This window comes from Cetorhinus maximus, chromosome 5, assembly GCF_964194155.1.
Source record: "Cetorhinus maximus chromosome 5, sCetMax3.hap1.1, whole genome shotgun sequence".
Taxonomy (NCBI): domain Eukaryota; kingdom Metazoa; phylum Chordata; class Chondrichthyes; order Lamniformes; family Cetorhinidae; genus Cetorhinus; species Cetorhinus maximus.
In genome coordinates, this window is record NC_135883.1 from 169,419,067 (window position 1) to 169,434,270 (window position 15,204).

General features: G+C 46.3%; 1 protein-coding gene across 1 annotated transcript in view; it reads right to left on the reverse strand.

The window, feature by feature from the left end:
- LOC144681152 (dynein axonemal heavy chain 8-like) overlaps positions 1–15,204 on the reverse strand; it is a 1,929,890-nt gene that overhangs the window by 265,778 nt on the left and 1,648,908 nt on the right. The window contains exon 76 of the mRNA XM_078542879.1: positions 5,083–5,273. Within this exon, the coding sequence (XP_078399005.1) occupies positions 5,083–5,273 (191 nt within the window). The remainder of the gene's footprint in view (positions 1–5,082; positions 5,274–15,204) is intronic.

The following is a 15,204-nucleotide window of genomic DNA, read 5'->3' on the forward strand; positions in this document are numbered from 1 at the left end:
TCTCCAGTTAAATAATATTCAGCTCCTCTATTCCTCCTGCCAAAGTGCATAACCTTACATTTTTCCACATTATATTCCATCTGCCAAGTTTTATCCCACTCACTTAACCTGTCTTTCTCCCTCTATAGACTCATTGTGTCATTCTCATCACTTGCCTTCCCACCTATTTCTGTACCATTCGCAAACTTGGCGATAGTACATTCATTTCCCACATCTAAGTCATTAATATATATTGTAAATAATTGAGGGCTCAGCACTGATCCCTGTGGCACTCCACTAGTTACAGGTTGCCATCCCAAAAATGCCCCCCTTATCCCAACTCTCTGTTTTCTATTAGTTACCCAATCCTCTATCCATGGTAATATACTACCCCCAGCGCCATGGGCTCTTATCTTATTAAGTAGCCTTATATGTGGTACCTTACTGAACATGATGAAAAAGATAAATAAATATTGCGGCTACAAGATCAAGTCAGAGGCTCGGAATCCTGCGACTAGTAACTCATCCCCTGAATCTCCAAAGTCTGTCCACAAGTATGTCCAAGCACAAGTCAGGAGTGTGATGGAATACTCTCCACAACTGAGTGCAGCTCCAACAACACTCAAGACCACCCAGGACAAAGCATCCCACTTGATTGACACCCCATCTATTACCTTCAACATTCACTCCCTCCACCACTTATGCACAGTGGCAGCAGTGTGTACCATCTACAAGATGCATTGCAGGAACTCACCAAGCCTCCTTTGATAGCACCTTCCAAACACCCAACATCTGCCAACAAGAAGGAAAAGGGCAGCAGATAGATGGGAACATGACAACCTGCAAATTCCCCTCCAGGCCACTCACCACCCTAACTTGGAAATATATCGCCATTCTTCACTCTTGCTGGGTAAAAATCCAGGAATTCCCTCCCTAACAGCACTGTGGGCTGCAGCGGTTCAAGAAGGCAGCGCACCACCACCTTCTCAAGGGCAACTAGGGATGGGCAATAAATGCTGGCCTCGGCAGCGACGCCCACATCACATAAAACCATATGACCTTAAGGTGTAGGGGCAAAAGTAGGCCATTCAGCCCATCAAGTTTGCTGTGCCATTCAATGAGATCACGGCTGATCTGATAATCCTTCACCCGAAATAAAGGCCAACATTCCATTTGCCTTCCCTATTACCTGTTGAACTTGTATGTTAGCTTTTTGTGATTCATGTACACAAGGACTCCCAAATCCCTCAGTGCTGCAGCCTTCTGCAGTCTTTCTCCAGTTAAATAATATTCAGCTCCTCTATTCCTCCTGCCAAAGTGCATAACCTTACATTTTTCCACATTATATTCCATCTGCCAAGTTTTATCCCACTCACTTAACCTGTCTTTCTCCCTCTATAGACTCATTGTGTCATTCTCATCACTTGCCTTCCCACCTATTTCTGTACCATTCGCAAACTTGGCGATAGTACATTCATTTCCCACATCTAAGTCATTAATATATATTGTAAATAATTGAGGGCTCAGCACTGATCCCTGTGGCACTCCACTAGTTACAGGTTGCCATCCCAAAAATGCCCCCCTTATCCCAACTCTCTGTTTTCTATTAGTTACCCAATCCTCTATCCATGGTAATATACTACCCCCAGCGCCATGGGCTCTTATCTTATTAAGTAGCCTTATATGTGGTACCTTACTGAACATGATGAAAAAGATAAATAAATATTGCGGCTACAAGATCAAGTCAGAGGCTCGGAATCCTGCGACTAGTAACTCATCCCCTGAATCTCCAAAGTCTGTCCACAAGTATGTCCAAGCACAAGTCAGGAGTGTGATGGAATACTCTCCACAACTGAGTGCAGCTCCAACAACACTCAAGACCACCCAGGACAAAGCATCCCACTTGATTGACACCCCATCTATTACCTTCAACATTCACTCCCTCCACCACTTATGCACAGTGGCAGCAGTGTGTACCATCTACAAGATGCATTGCAGGAACTCACCAAGCCTCCTTTGATAGCACCTTCCAAACACCCAACATCTGCCAACAAGAAGGAAAAGGGCAGCAGATAGATGGGAACATGACAACCTGCAATTTCCCCTCCAGGCCACTCACCACCCTAACTTGGAAATATATCGCCATTCTTCACTCTTGCTGGGTAAAAATCCAGGAATTCCCTCCCTAACAGCACTGTGGGCTGCAGCGGTTCAAGAAGGCAGCGCACCACCACCTTCTCAAGGGCAACTAGGGAAGGGCAATAAATGCTGGCCCAGCCAGTGAAGCCCACATCCCATGAAAGATTTTTTAAAAATGAATTAATTGGCAAATTGGAGTCAATATAATCTATAAATTGCACATTAAATAGCAGGTACAACAAAGGTTGATCTCACAAATTTACCAAATTCAGCACGCATGGCATCAATTTCAGCCACAAAGTCCTTCAAAGCTTTTAACTTCCTCAGGTAGAATTCCATCTCCTTTTTTTAAAGGATTTAGCCACCAACAGCTCCCAACCACTCGGAGTTCCAAGGGCACGGTCCTCATCAAAACGGTTCACTTCTGCAGAACCTCTTCAGCTCTGTTCACGATGGTTCTGATGGTATGGATATACCAAGACCACCTTTACCCGAACCATCTGTAACAGTCTGGCGCACAATATGGCCAGTTCTGCACAATCAGTTGCTTCCAAAAAAAGAGCAGAAGCAGCAGCACAGTGGCAGTAACCTTATTGTCCTTCACTCCACTCCAGGATCCAACATTCCTGTTCGTTTTAAACTGTACCATAACCTCTTCTTCCAAAACTGTCGACCTGAGCACCATTTTTGTAGCACATTCTGCATCACATGGCCAATTTTGTGCTCTGGAGGCTGAGCCAATGGCGGGGATTTTCCGTGTCTGCCGGTGTCAGGCGTGTTCTGTGGCGCAAATGGATAATATGGCGCAATCAGTTTCATGATGGTGTGAAACCAGTTTGCGATCAACCACTCAGCCCACCAATGGTGGGCGTGTTTCCTGCCATCGGACGTCGGGAACCTCATATCATATATCAGCTTATCATTATAAACCAGCCCACTGGACTCAACCCCGCCTGTTGGATCATCTGCCTACATCAGCAGGAAAAAAACGCAGATGTGTTTCATAACAACACATAAGCGACATGCACCTGGCGGGCTGCACTTTGCCAGGGACTTCAAGGCTTTTTTGCCTGCCTTGCTTTGGTCAGCACTCAGTCATCAGCACCAGGCTTCAGACACAGCATCACATCACTTTTAGGGGGATTCACGGGTAGGTCTCTACCTACCAGATCAGCCATACGTGGGTGGCTTTTCAATGGCTACAGGGCAAGGTCTTGCTTGGCGAAAGGGGAGAAGTGGCCTCAGGCAAGGGATGAGGCTGCAGGACGAGAACTGTACTGGGGAAGGAGGGTATCCCAGGGTGTGTGTGGGGGCATATGTTGATCTGTGCAAGAGACTTCAAGATGTTGAGGGTAGAGGAAATGAGGCCAGGTGGACATGTGAGGGTATGTGTGTCTGAGAATGGGTGATGATGTCCCTTGAGCTGGTAGTGAGTGAGATGCCAGTGAATGTGTGATGGGCTTGAGTGTGTGGGTTTAGAGTTATGAGATAGTTGCCATTCCCTGGCTCAATGGATGAGATCAATCATCCTCTATTTGCATTGGATGGCTAATCTCTTCAGTGCAGCATTGGCACTGACCACCGCTGCCATTGCCTACCAAACCGGGGTGATAATATTGCTGCCCCTCCTGTGGCCAGAGGATAGAAGACATCACAGCAGGCCTTCACAGCATCCAAAAGGCGCTCGAGGGCTGCAGTCATCTTGCCAGTCGGGGCCATGTCTTCTTTGCTGCAGTCCTGGCCTGGAGGCATTGAACGCAGCTGTACTTTAAATGTGGTGCCTGGTGTGATGAAGTGGCGAGGTGACGGTGTAGCAGGTGATTTAGAGCCCACCCGCCATCGAAATGGTGTGTTTCCTGGGATTGCATAAGTAATGCGATTTGGACGATACGGCTTGAAAACCCGTCATCACAGCCGACGGGTAAAATGTCGTTTTACCCGCCCACTACCGCACTTAGTGCAAATCTGGGACGATACTTGGCATGTCTTGTCTGCCATGAAGCCCAGCAACAGCCAATCTCTCTTCTTTCCTCAGGAGGTCACAGTGAGAAAATAAGGACGGCTGATCCAACACATTTGGCAGCTTTAATCCTTCAGGATTAAGTGTGTGTGTGGAGCAGATCTGCTCTACTATACCCTACGCTCAGTCTATTTCCTGTTTGGCCACCCTTGCTCTGACCGGACTCTGCAAACCACGGATCCATCGCGCTATCAGTTGGAAAGAAGTAAGGACATATGAAGAAATTGTGCAGTGGAGCAAAGGTTTTGATATTGCAATCATGGCAAATGTGAAGCTCTTCTCTTACTTTTGCTGCCTTCATCAGACCAATTAAATGTCATTGCGGGGCTGTCATTGGAGTAAGAGAAGTGACATTTACAGTTACCACATTTCCTTCAACATGACACAAACCATGAAATAACATGGCCTTATGCTGCCTATTCCAAATTAATAATCCCTCCTCTGCATATCTGCGACATTAAAATGTCTATGTATGTCTCTCATACATGGCTTGCTCTTTGCCAACCTGTGTCTCCTCATCCCTTTTACATCTAGTGATCCTCTTAATCCTTTACAGCCCATTATATCTTACCAAATATTTTTGCACCATTTCATGGCTCACTGAGCAAAGGCAAGCAGGACTTACATTGGCTGTCCACTGATCAGTCATGAATCTAAATCATTAACTCTGCTTCTCTCTTACAGATTCTGCTTGGCCTGCTGAGAACTTCCGGCATTTTAGCGGGGACGTGCAACAAGGTCATTGTTGGATCACTGCGATAGCCAAAATTCCTGCTTTGCTGCACTTTTGTCAACACAGTTAGCCACCAAGAATGTTTACGCTGCTTAAAAAAATCTCATTCAAGTTCTGCAATTGTACATCTATTTTACGCACAAAGAATAGAATTGTAGGTGTGTCATTTAATTCTTTACTTCTCAGTGAGATCCTGAACAAAGCTCCATACCTTTTATCAGGGTCTGAAATTCATTGTATTTGATGTATCCTCGTTCAAGGTTGATCTTCAGAGGCAGCAATAAGGTGAAAAGGAACTTGTGAGTTTCATAAAGACCACGCACTGAATATTTAAACACTTCATAGGTCAGGTAGTCAATAATGTTTCTGATTCGCTTTGCAGCAACAGGTGACTTCTTCGATCTACATGGAAAATAAAATCAAATAACTCTGGCATGATGGACAAAACTGAGAATTGGTTTTATTCAAAATGAATCATGTATATATATTCACGAGCAGAATGCAAATAAAAATTTGAGCATGAAATTCTATTTATTTACATTAATGGTTCAGTACTGACTAGAGCCATGTGACTATGCTAATCAGATGAGTCTTAAGCTATAAATTCTCCTCCCCATCTCTACTGTAACCTCCAGAAAGATTGACAATGTGTTTCTACCATTTTGGTTTTATTTAATTTCCGGCAATAGCAAGTTTATAAGGTTATAAAAGGAGAAATTTGCATTTATATAGCACCTTTCGTGACCAATGCAATTTCTATACTGTTGTAATGCAGGAAACATGGCAGCCATTTTGCACACAGTATTTTACTGTAATGTGATAATCATCAGAGAATTTATTTATTGATGTTTATTGAGGGTAAACGTTGGGCAGGACATCAAGGATAACTTCCCTGCCCTTCTTTCTGCTGCTGTGGATTTTACATCCACCTGAGAGGGAATGCAGAGCCACAGTTTATAAAACATACACACGAACATAAAAAATTAGGAGTAGGATTAGGCCATTTGGCCCCTTGAGTCTTCTCTGCCATTCAGTTAGATCATGCTTGATCTGATTGTGGCCTCAATTCCACATTCCGCCTATCCTTGATAACCTTTGACTCCCTTGTTAGTCAAGAACCTATCTACCTCTGCCTTAAAAATATTCATTAATCCTGCCTCTGCCACTCTCTGGGGAAGAGAGTTCCAAAGATTCATGACTCTCTGAGAGAAAAAATGTCTTCTCATCTCCATCTTAAATGGAAGACCTCTTATTTTTAAACTGTGTCCCCCAGTTCTAGTCACTCTGGCAAGGGGACAATCCTTTCAACATCTACCGTGTCAAGCCCCCTCAGTATCTTATGTGCTTCAATAAGATCACCTCCCAATCTTCTAAACTCCAATGGATAGAGGCCCAGCCTGTCCAACCTTTCCTCATAAGACACCTTCACATCCCAGGTATCAGTTGAGTGAACCTTCTCTGAACTGCTTCTAATGCATTTATATCCTTAAATAAGGAGACAAAAATTGTGCATAGTACTCCAGATGTGGTCTCACCAAAGCCCTATACAACTGTAGCAAAATATCCCTACTTTTATATTTCGTTCCCATTGCAATTCCCCTCCCCATTCGCCTTCCTAATCACTTGCTGTACCTGCATAATAACTTTTCCTGATTCATGTACCGGGACACCCAAGTCCCTCTGTACCTCAGAGTTCTGCAATTTCTCTACATTTAAATAATATGCTGCTTTTCTATTCTTCCTGCTAAAGTGGGGAAGATCATATTTTCCCATATTATACTCCATCTGCCAATTTTTTATCAACTTGCTTAACCTATCTATGTTCCCTTTCAGATTCCTAATGTCCTCTTCACAACTTACTTTCCTACCAGTCTTTGTGTCATCAGCAAATTTAGGAACCAGACATTCATTTTCTTCATCCAAATCATTTATATAAATTGTAAACAGTTGAGGCCCCAGCCCAGTGGCACTCTACTCGTCACATCTTGCCAACCTGAAAAAGACCCATTTATGCCTAGGGTGGAATTTTACGCTCCTGTCAGTGACAGGAATTGTGGTGGTTGGGGGTTTGGAGTGATGGTAAGAGTTAGTTTTACTCTGGCGAGAAAATAAGTTGGAATTTTCCCCTCCTGACTTTCACGAAGGGTCGGGTTTCCCGCTGTTCCATGTCAGAAACTGCAATTACATCCCTTTGCACATCATGAGTGCTCGTTAATACCCCAACTCGCCGGAACCACGCTCACACTCCAAATCTAATTGCCCCACCAGCGGATAATTAGACCAGTCTGATTCATGACTGGATGTAAGTGGTGTGCACCTGGTGACCAGTGCTTTACTCATAACTTCGAGGTTTGTACGTACAGCATTCGTCTATCTTTCACTGTGATGCTGTCGTGGCTGCTCTGACTCTGTACTAAGGCTGCTCAGGGAAGGGAAGAGGTGTAAGGCAGATGTTTGCCTTGGGTGGTGGTGACTGGACAGAGGCAAGGCAAGGGGATGGACAGGGATGCATGACCAGGGGTGGGTGACTGGAACCCGGGAGGGAAGGGGTGGACAGAGGCATGTGACTGGGGGGGGTTAAAGGAAGAGGGGGAGAAGTGTGAGTCAATCCTGGGGCAGTGCACAGCATAGTGATGGGTCCATAAATTAAAGGCAGACCTGAGGCAGTGCGCATCACAGTGATGGGGCCAGAATTTAAAGGCAGTCCTGTGGGAGTGCAGGCCATGCTACAGGGTGATGCCTGGCATGCATGTTTTGGTCCTGGTCCAGGGACGGGGGGGTGGGGGGGAGCCTATCTGTGCAATATTGCAATATCGCAATATCGGTTGTGCACAGCATGGTGTGCAAGGCATGAACAATCCCTCACATATTTAGGTCTTGGGGGTTGGTGGCTTGGTACTGGTTGGCAGATGGCACAGTCACAGTCAAGGGAACCATCTGCAGCCTGTAAATGGGGAACTAGTAAGTAAGAATGGAGGTGGTCGATGGTCTCATGGGAGGGTCTTGGTAGGTTACTGTGCATAGGGCCTCACAATGGGGAGGGGTGAAGTTGACATGGGGCATGGGGGCATTGACAGAAAACAGTTCAGAGGGGAGCACGGGATATCAAAGACAAATACAATGGGCATCAGGGTTAAAGGGGGAGGCAGGACAGTGATCGGAGGGAGGGAAACTTGTAGATGATGAGCTTCGAGGGTGATAGGAGGGACTTGGACAGTGACAGGGCAGGGGTTTGGAAGCTAGTCTTGAAATAGAATTGGTGCAGTACCATCTCGACAGCCGATGTAATGATGCAGTTGAAAAATAAACTTGGAAAAAAATCACCAGGGGAGGGGTCTGAGGGCTTGTGGGAGGAGTCGACTATTGCACTTTTGGGCCGATTGAAGGGGCACCCTAATAATTACTGCTTCAGAACATGGGGAGCAAGGCTCAACTGAGACATGTTAGGAGGACTCAAATACTAATTGAAGGATTTGCGCACCTTAACTCATTGTACGTATTCTTGCGAGAATCCATTAGGGCTTGAGGTCAAATGTTGATTTGTAATGACTGGTCATTTGTCCCTCACAGTGGAACGTGAAAAGGTGGGCCACTTAGGGCTGAGATGAGAAGAAACGTCTTCACTCAGAGGGTGGTGAACCTATGGAATTCTCTACCACAGAAGGAGTGGAGGTTAAGTCACTGAATATATTTAAGAAAGGAATAAATAGATTTCTGGGATCTCAAGATGCCAAGTGGTTTGGGAGGCTGTAAGAGTACGGCATTGAGATAGAGGATCAGACATACTCATATTGAATGGTAGAGTAGGCTCGAAGGGTCAAATGACCTACTGCTGCTCCTATTTTCTATGTTTCTATGTCAGAAGGATGAAACTATTACGGGATCATGACTACAGCACATATGCAACATGCTTCAGACAACTCTACACGTTGCAACTGGGAGGTTCAGGGATTACACGGTTCAAAGCTTGCAGTCATTAAATTAGTGCAACGCTGGGTTGTAGTCTACTCCAAAAGAGGCAGCCTGACAGTGCCTGACACAGGTTGATAGTGTCTGGCTGTACTCATCCAGATCCAACCCTCTTTGTGAATGTGCTGTTATGCCTGCAGTGGTGGGGGTAGGGGGGAGGGGGGCTCAGCTGCCTGTGATCCCTCAGGATGTGCTTCAACTGCAAGGAAGGATGGAATGTCAATAATGAGGGCAGCTTGATGGCTTCACAATGACTCCCTAGTTTGGTGATGGAAGGTGATCATTGCAAGGTAAAGTGCAATCATGTCTCTCAACTACTTTTTCATAGGTACGAGGAGGAGTGCAGAATGCAGGCAGCTGGCAACGCTGCCTTCTTCATGGCTTTGATGTGACTGAGGAGGAGAAGAAAGGCCCATCACCATCTGACAGGTCTAAGGGAAGAGCCTCGTCCTGAGAAACATGGGCCAGTGGGGCCCAATAAAGACCCAGAAGCTGAGAAGGAGTGACCAATTCCACGGAGGTATTTGGCGTGACCCAGGGTGTGCAGGTGAGCGAGAGATAATGCCGCAGATGTCTTTGCTTGTCAAGGGATATGGTGGCTCACACCTACCACATTCTTCAGGGCGATCTGATGCCGCATGGTCTGGGAGGCCATCATTGCCAGTGGCTCTAAAGGTGACTGCTGCACTTAATATTTTTGCAAGTGGCTCATTCCACAGGTCCACTGGGGACTTCTTCAGAATATCGCAATTCTCCACACTTAAATGCACACGAGACATCACTGAAGCCCTTTTAAGTAAGGCACATGATTACTACCAGTTCTCCCTGGATGAAGGCAGCTAGGCTTCCAGACCATTGGGATTTGAAGTGATCTCCAGCTTCCAACAGGTGCAGGGTGCATTCGACTGCATACATGTGGCCTTAAGAGCTCCCTGGCAGCAGCCACTAAGATTTATCAATAGAAAAGGCTCTCAACAGCTGATCTGTGATCACTGAAAGCTGATTATGCAGGTTTGTATGAGGTACGCTGGGAGCTTGAATGACTCTTACATCTTGAGTCACTCGCAGGTGCCACAGATCTTCGAGCCCGTCAGCGCATTCAGGGTTGGTTCATTGGTAATGAAGGATATGCACAAAAGACGTGGCTAATGGTGCCCATTCAGCGGCCATAGGGTGCTTCAGAGGAGGGGTACAATGCAGCTCATTCTGCAACACACTCCTTGATTGAGCAGACCATTGACATGTTGAAGATGTATTTCAGATGTCTAGACCAGTCAGGCGGCACTCTCCAGTACTCTTCCCAGAGGGTCTCCCGCATCATTGTGGCATGCTGCGCTCTACACAACCTGGCACTCCAAAGGAGGGCTGGGTTGCCACATGGAGAGATAGAGGAGCTTCACGTCACCACTGAAAAGCAGGACATTGAAAGGAAGAGGGCAAGGATGTTGATGCCCTACAGGAAGAGGCTATAGCATGAGCCAGAAATGACAGATGTGCCCGTGAGACCCTTATAGTGACAAGGTTCCAGGGTAATGAAGATGACTGGCTTATATGAATCCCTTTCACCTGTTCCCTCTATTCAGGGTAGAGATTAACACCTCTTTGCTATCCTCAACATCTCAATGAAGGACAGCAACCTCAAAATGAATAGTCACAAACTTACCTCATCCTTGGACGGCTAGGCAGCCTATGGAGCATGTGACAATTCTGTAATGGGATAAGAACTCCATCAGCGCTCACTATGAAGCACTTAGGAATGGAGCAGTCCTTTCAATCATCACACCAACATTTCACTGCCTACAGCAGCCTTCAAGGGGCAGGAACAGCACTGTAAACATCGGTACATTCATGGCAGTATGCCTGAGCATTGCAAAGCACCTCAAGGAGGACAATTATCAATCACTGGTTCTCACTTGACTGTCTGAGGACTGATCTGAATCTGGACAAAAGGCCATCTCTCATACATGAATAACGTTCTGGCCTCATCCTGATACTGAGTCTCTAAGATGACATCGCTCTTCAGATTACAGATCGCTGTGATCTGTCCCTCTCAATCATGGACGTGAACCTGCCAATCAGGTTACCTTTGTGTGCGCAGAGAGAGCTTCAGCAGCACCATCGTCTGATCATTGATAAGCACTCATGACCCACCCTTGGTCGGGAACTTCCCAAGTTCACATCCAGCAGTGCCTTTGCACCTGGGATAACGTGGCTCAGTCAGACTTGACACGCATTTAAGGGTTACTTAGTAACTTTGTTGACAATAAAGACTACACAGCAGATGTACTAGAACTTTGCTCTCATCCCATTATAGACCACCATATTTTCATTCTAGCAGATTGAGTTATACACAAGGAAGCCTAGGATGCTGATGGTCCTATCATGATCAGAAAACCATGTCGGTTACCCTTATGAGAACTCGCACAGGGATTCTGTCAAGCCATGCTAGCCAGACCTTCAGGTGCACACCAGCATCCTCGTAATAGGCTGGCATCATGAGGCTAGACACACACCTATAACATTGCATAGTTGTGGCTGTTAAGCAGAGGGTCACCAAGTGCTAGCTAGGTCTATAGCTCTGCATTATACAGGTGGGAAGTAGGAACTATTATAGGGATAATGTTTGGTTGTAAATGTGGTCACAACATAATTCTGCAGGCTGGCATGAAAGGCTCAGGTCCCCCGGCAATTACTTAAACTGTAACCCACACCCAAACCTGACATTCATTGCATGGAGGTCATTGAAAAGTGGACTTGGTTGGAATGACTCCAAGGTGTTAAAACCTATAACATCCAGAGAGAACACTGCAGCAGAATCAGGATAATAAAAAGCTTTACAAAACCTAAACTCATGAGGCCACCATGTTCATAGAGCAACTGGTTTTGTTCAGGTCACTCTGTGGATACAAGGGTGATTGAGTGAGCTGAGATTAAATGAGACAACATAGACCTGAGGAACATAATGGGAGATACTTGATAAGGGGTGGGGGGGGGGCATCTGTTCCACTTGGATGACCTCGGAATATTGTACCACAAGGAAGAGCCATTCACTAGCTGAGGCTTTGAGGCAGAAAATAAAAATATATTCACACACATGCAAATTATATACAGTGAGTGAACACCCATGCAACCATTGTGTTCTCAGCACTTAAATTTTCTAATCTACTGCTACAATGGGTGGTTCCCTGACATCCACAGCAGAGGTGGAGGCAACCTGCTGATTGCTACACTCTCTTGTCTGAGATTAACTTGTCAGATGTCCTTTGGAGGCCTGATGCCTGGAGGGCCCTGATCTGATAACAGCCTTGTGCTCAGGAACAGGTGCAGCCCCCTCAGCCTGACCAGCCGGAGCTGATGGCGTCACGGACAGAGAGGATTTGGAGTGGGTGGACACACTTGGTATCCTGTGTATAGGCCCTCAGGGTGTCTGGCTGATGCTTCTTCTCCCTGTGGGTGCCCGAGGATCCTCCCTGACTCCTTGAGGAGAAGGGACACTTGGAGGGAGGTTGATAAGCCCCATCCCCCTCTCACCTAGCCACTGATGGATCCTACCCTTGGCTACAGTGATGTTAGAGTCATAGAGTCATGGAGTTATACAGCACAGAAACCGACCCTTTGTAACATTGTGTCTGTGCTGGCCATCAAGCAGCTATCGATTCTAATCCCATTTTCCAGCACTTGGCGCGTAGCCCTGTATGCTATGGCGTTTGAAGTGCTCATCTAAGTATTTCTTAAATGTTGTGAGGGCTTTTGCCTCTACCACCCCCTCAGGCAGTGTGTTCCAGATTCCAACCACCCCCGGGTGAAAAAACTCTTCCTCAAATCCCCTCTAAACCTCCTGCCCCTTACCTTAACTCTATGCCCCTTGTTATTTACACCTCCGCTAAGGGGAAATGTTTCTTCCTATCTACACTATCTATGCCTCTCATCATTTTGTATACCTCTATCAGGTATCCCTTCAGCCTTCTCTGTTCTAAGAAAAACAACCCTAGCCTATCCAGTCTCTCTTCATAGTTGAAACACTCCAGCCCAGGCAACATCCTGGTGAATCTCCTTTGCACCCTCTCCAGTGCAATCACATCCTTCCTATAGTCTGGCGACCAGAACTGCACACAGTACTCCAGTTGTGGCCTAACTAGCAGTTTATACAGCTGCAACATAACTTCCCTGCTCTTATATTCTATGCCTCGGCTAAAAAAGGCAAGTATTCCATATGCCTTCTTAACCACCTTATCTATCTGTGCTGCTGCCTTCAGGGATCTATGGACATATACACCAAGGTCCCTCTGACCCTCTGTACTTCCTAGGGTCCTACTATTCATTGTGTATTCCCTTGCCGTGTTAGTCCTCCCAAAATGCATCACCTCACACTTCTCAGGATTAAATTCCATTTGCCACTGCTCTGCTCATCTTACCAGCCTATCGATATCATCCTGTAATCTAAGGCTTCCCTCCTCACTCTTTACGATGCTACCAATTTTCATGTCATCTACAAATTTACTGATCATACCGCCTATATTCATGTCTAAATCATTAATGTACACTACAAGCAGCAAGGGTTCCAGCACCGATCCCTGCGGTACACCACTCGTCACAGGCTTCCATTCGCAAAAACAACCTTCGCCCATCATCCTCTGCCCCCTGCCACTAAGCCAATTTCGGATCCAATTTGCCAAATTGCCCTGGATCCCATGGGCTCTTAACTTCTTGACTATTCTCCCATGCAGGACCTTGTCAAAAGCCTTACTGAAGTTCATGTAGACTACATCAATTACACTACCCTCATCTACACAACTAGTCACCTCCTCAAAAAATTCAATCAAATTTGTTAGACATGATCTCCCCCTGACAAATCCATGATGACTATCCCTGATTAATTCCTGCCTCTCCAAGTGGAGATTAATCCTGTCCCTCAGAATTTTTTCCAATAGTTTTCCTACCACTGATGATAAACTCACTGGTCTATGATTACTTGGTTTATTTCTACTACCCCTCCTGAGTAATGCTACCACAGTCGCTGTCCTCCAGTCTTCTGGCACCTCTCCTGTGGCTAGAGAGGATTTGAAAATTAGTGTCAGAGCTCCTGTAATCTCCTCCCTTGCCTCACATAGCAGCGTGGGATACATCTCATCTGGGCCTGGGGATTTATCCACTTTTAAGCCTGCTAAAACCGCTAATATCTCCTCCCTTTCAATGCTAATTTGTTCAAGTATATCACAGTCCCCCTTCCTGATTTCTACACCTACATCGTCCTTCTCCAAAGTGGACACAGATGAAAATTAATCATTCAAAACCTCACCTACTTCCTCTGGCTTCACGCACAGATTGCCACTTTAGTCCCTAATGGGCCCTACTCTTTCCCTGGTTATCCTCTTGCTCTTAATATATTTATAAAATGCCTTGGGATTTTCCTTTATCTTGCCTGCCAGTGTTTTTTCATGCCCCCTCTTTGCTCTAACTACTTTTTTAAGTACGCCCCTACACTTTCTATACTCTTCTAGGGCTTCCGCTGTTTACAGCCCGCTGTATCTGCCATAAGCCTCATTTTTTTTTTCTTATCCAATCCTCTATATCCCTTCCCTGGACTTGTTGGTTCTACCCAACTTGAGCATGAGCACATACTGCTCCAGGAACTGCTGGATCAGGGTCTCCATGGTGGATGCCACCCTTCCAATGGTGGCCTCAATGCACTCACATGCTGCAGCCACAACATCAGACAGAAAGCAGAGGGACTCCTCCATCCTTCGTTCTAATCTGATGACAACTTCTGACAACCCTACTCGCTGTTCTCCTGCCTGTCTTTGGAGCTCCAACATTTCCCTGAAGGCTAATTCCAGAGGCTCGTCAATGGACTCGGACTCAACAGGGGCCTGGCCTCCAGCAGTCCTCCAAGTGTCGGAGACCTTGTCTGTCACTGCCTCCGCCTTCTGTGGAGCCAGTTCTGTGCTGTTCTCACCAGATAGTGACCCCTAGCCTGCTCTGGCACTGAATCCCACCAAGGTGTGTGTCTTCATGCTGGTGGAGGCTGCAGGTGAAAGCAGTGACAAATCTTCATCAGGTGCTTCCTCAGGATCCTCATCCGAGGTGCTTTGAGGGCTGGGGCTGATGGGCTGGCTGGTGGTGTCCGGTGGCCTTTTCTTGTTGGTGGCTGTAATAGAAAGAAGAGATCATTAGTGATTGTCTGGGGAGTCACCTACATTAAAGAGCACTGACAGAGTTGGCGGGTGGGCGATGACTACTGCATGAGCCCTCACTGGCTTGATGGGAGACGCCGATCTCACCTTAGGCACAGGAACTGTCCCTGTCCTCACCAGCCAGCTCTGCTGCCTGCTCCTCAAAGGGGATGAGTGGCCTTAACTGTGGC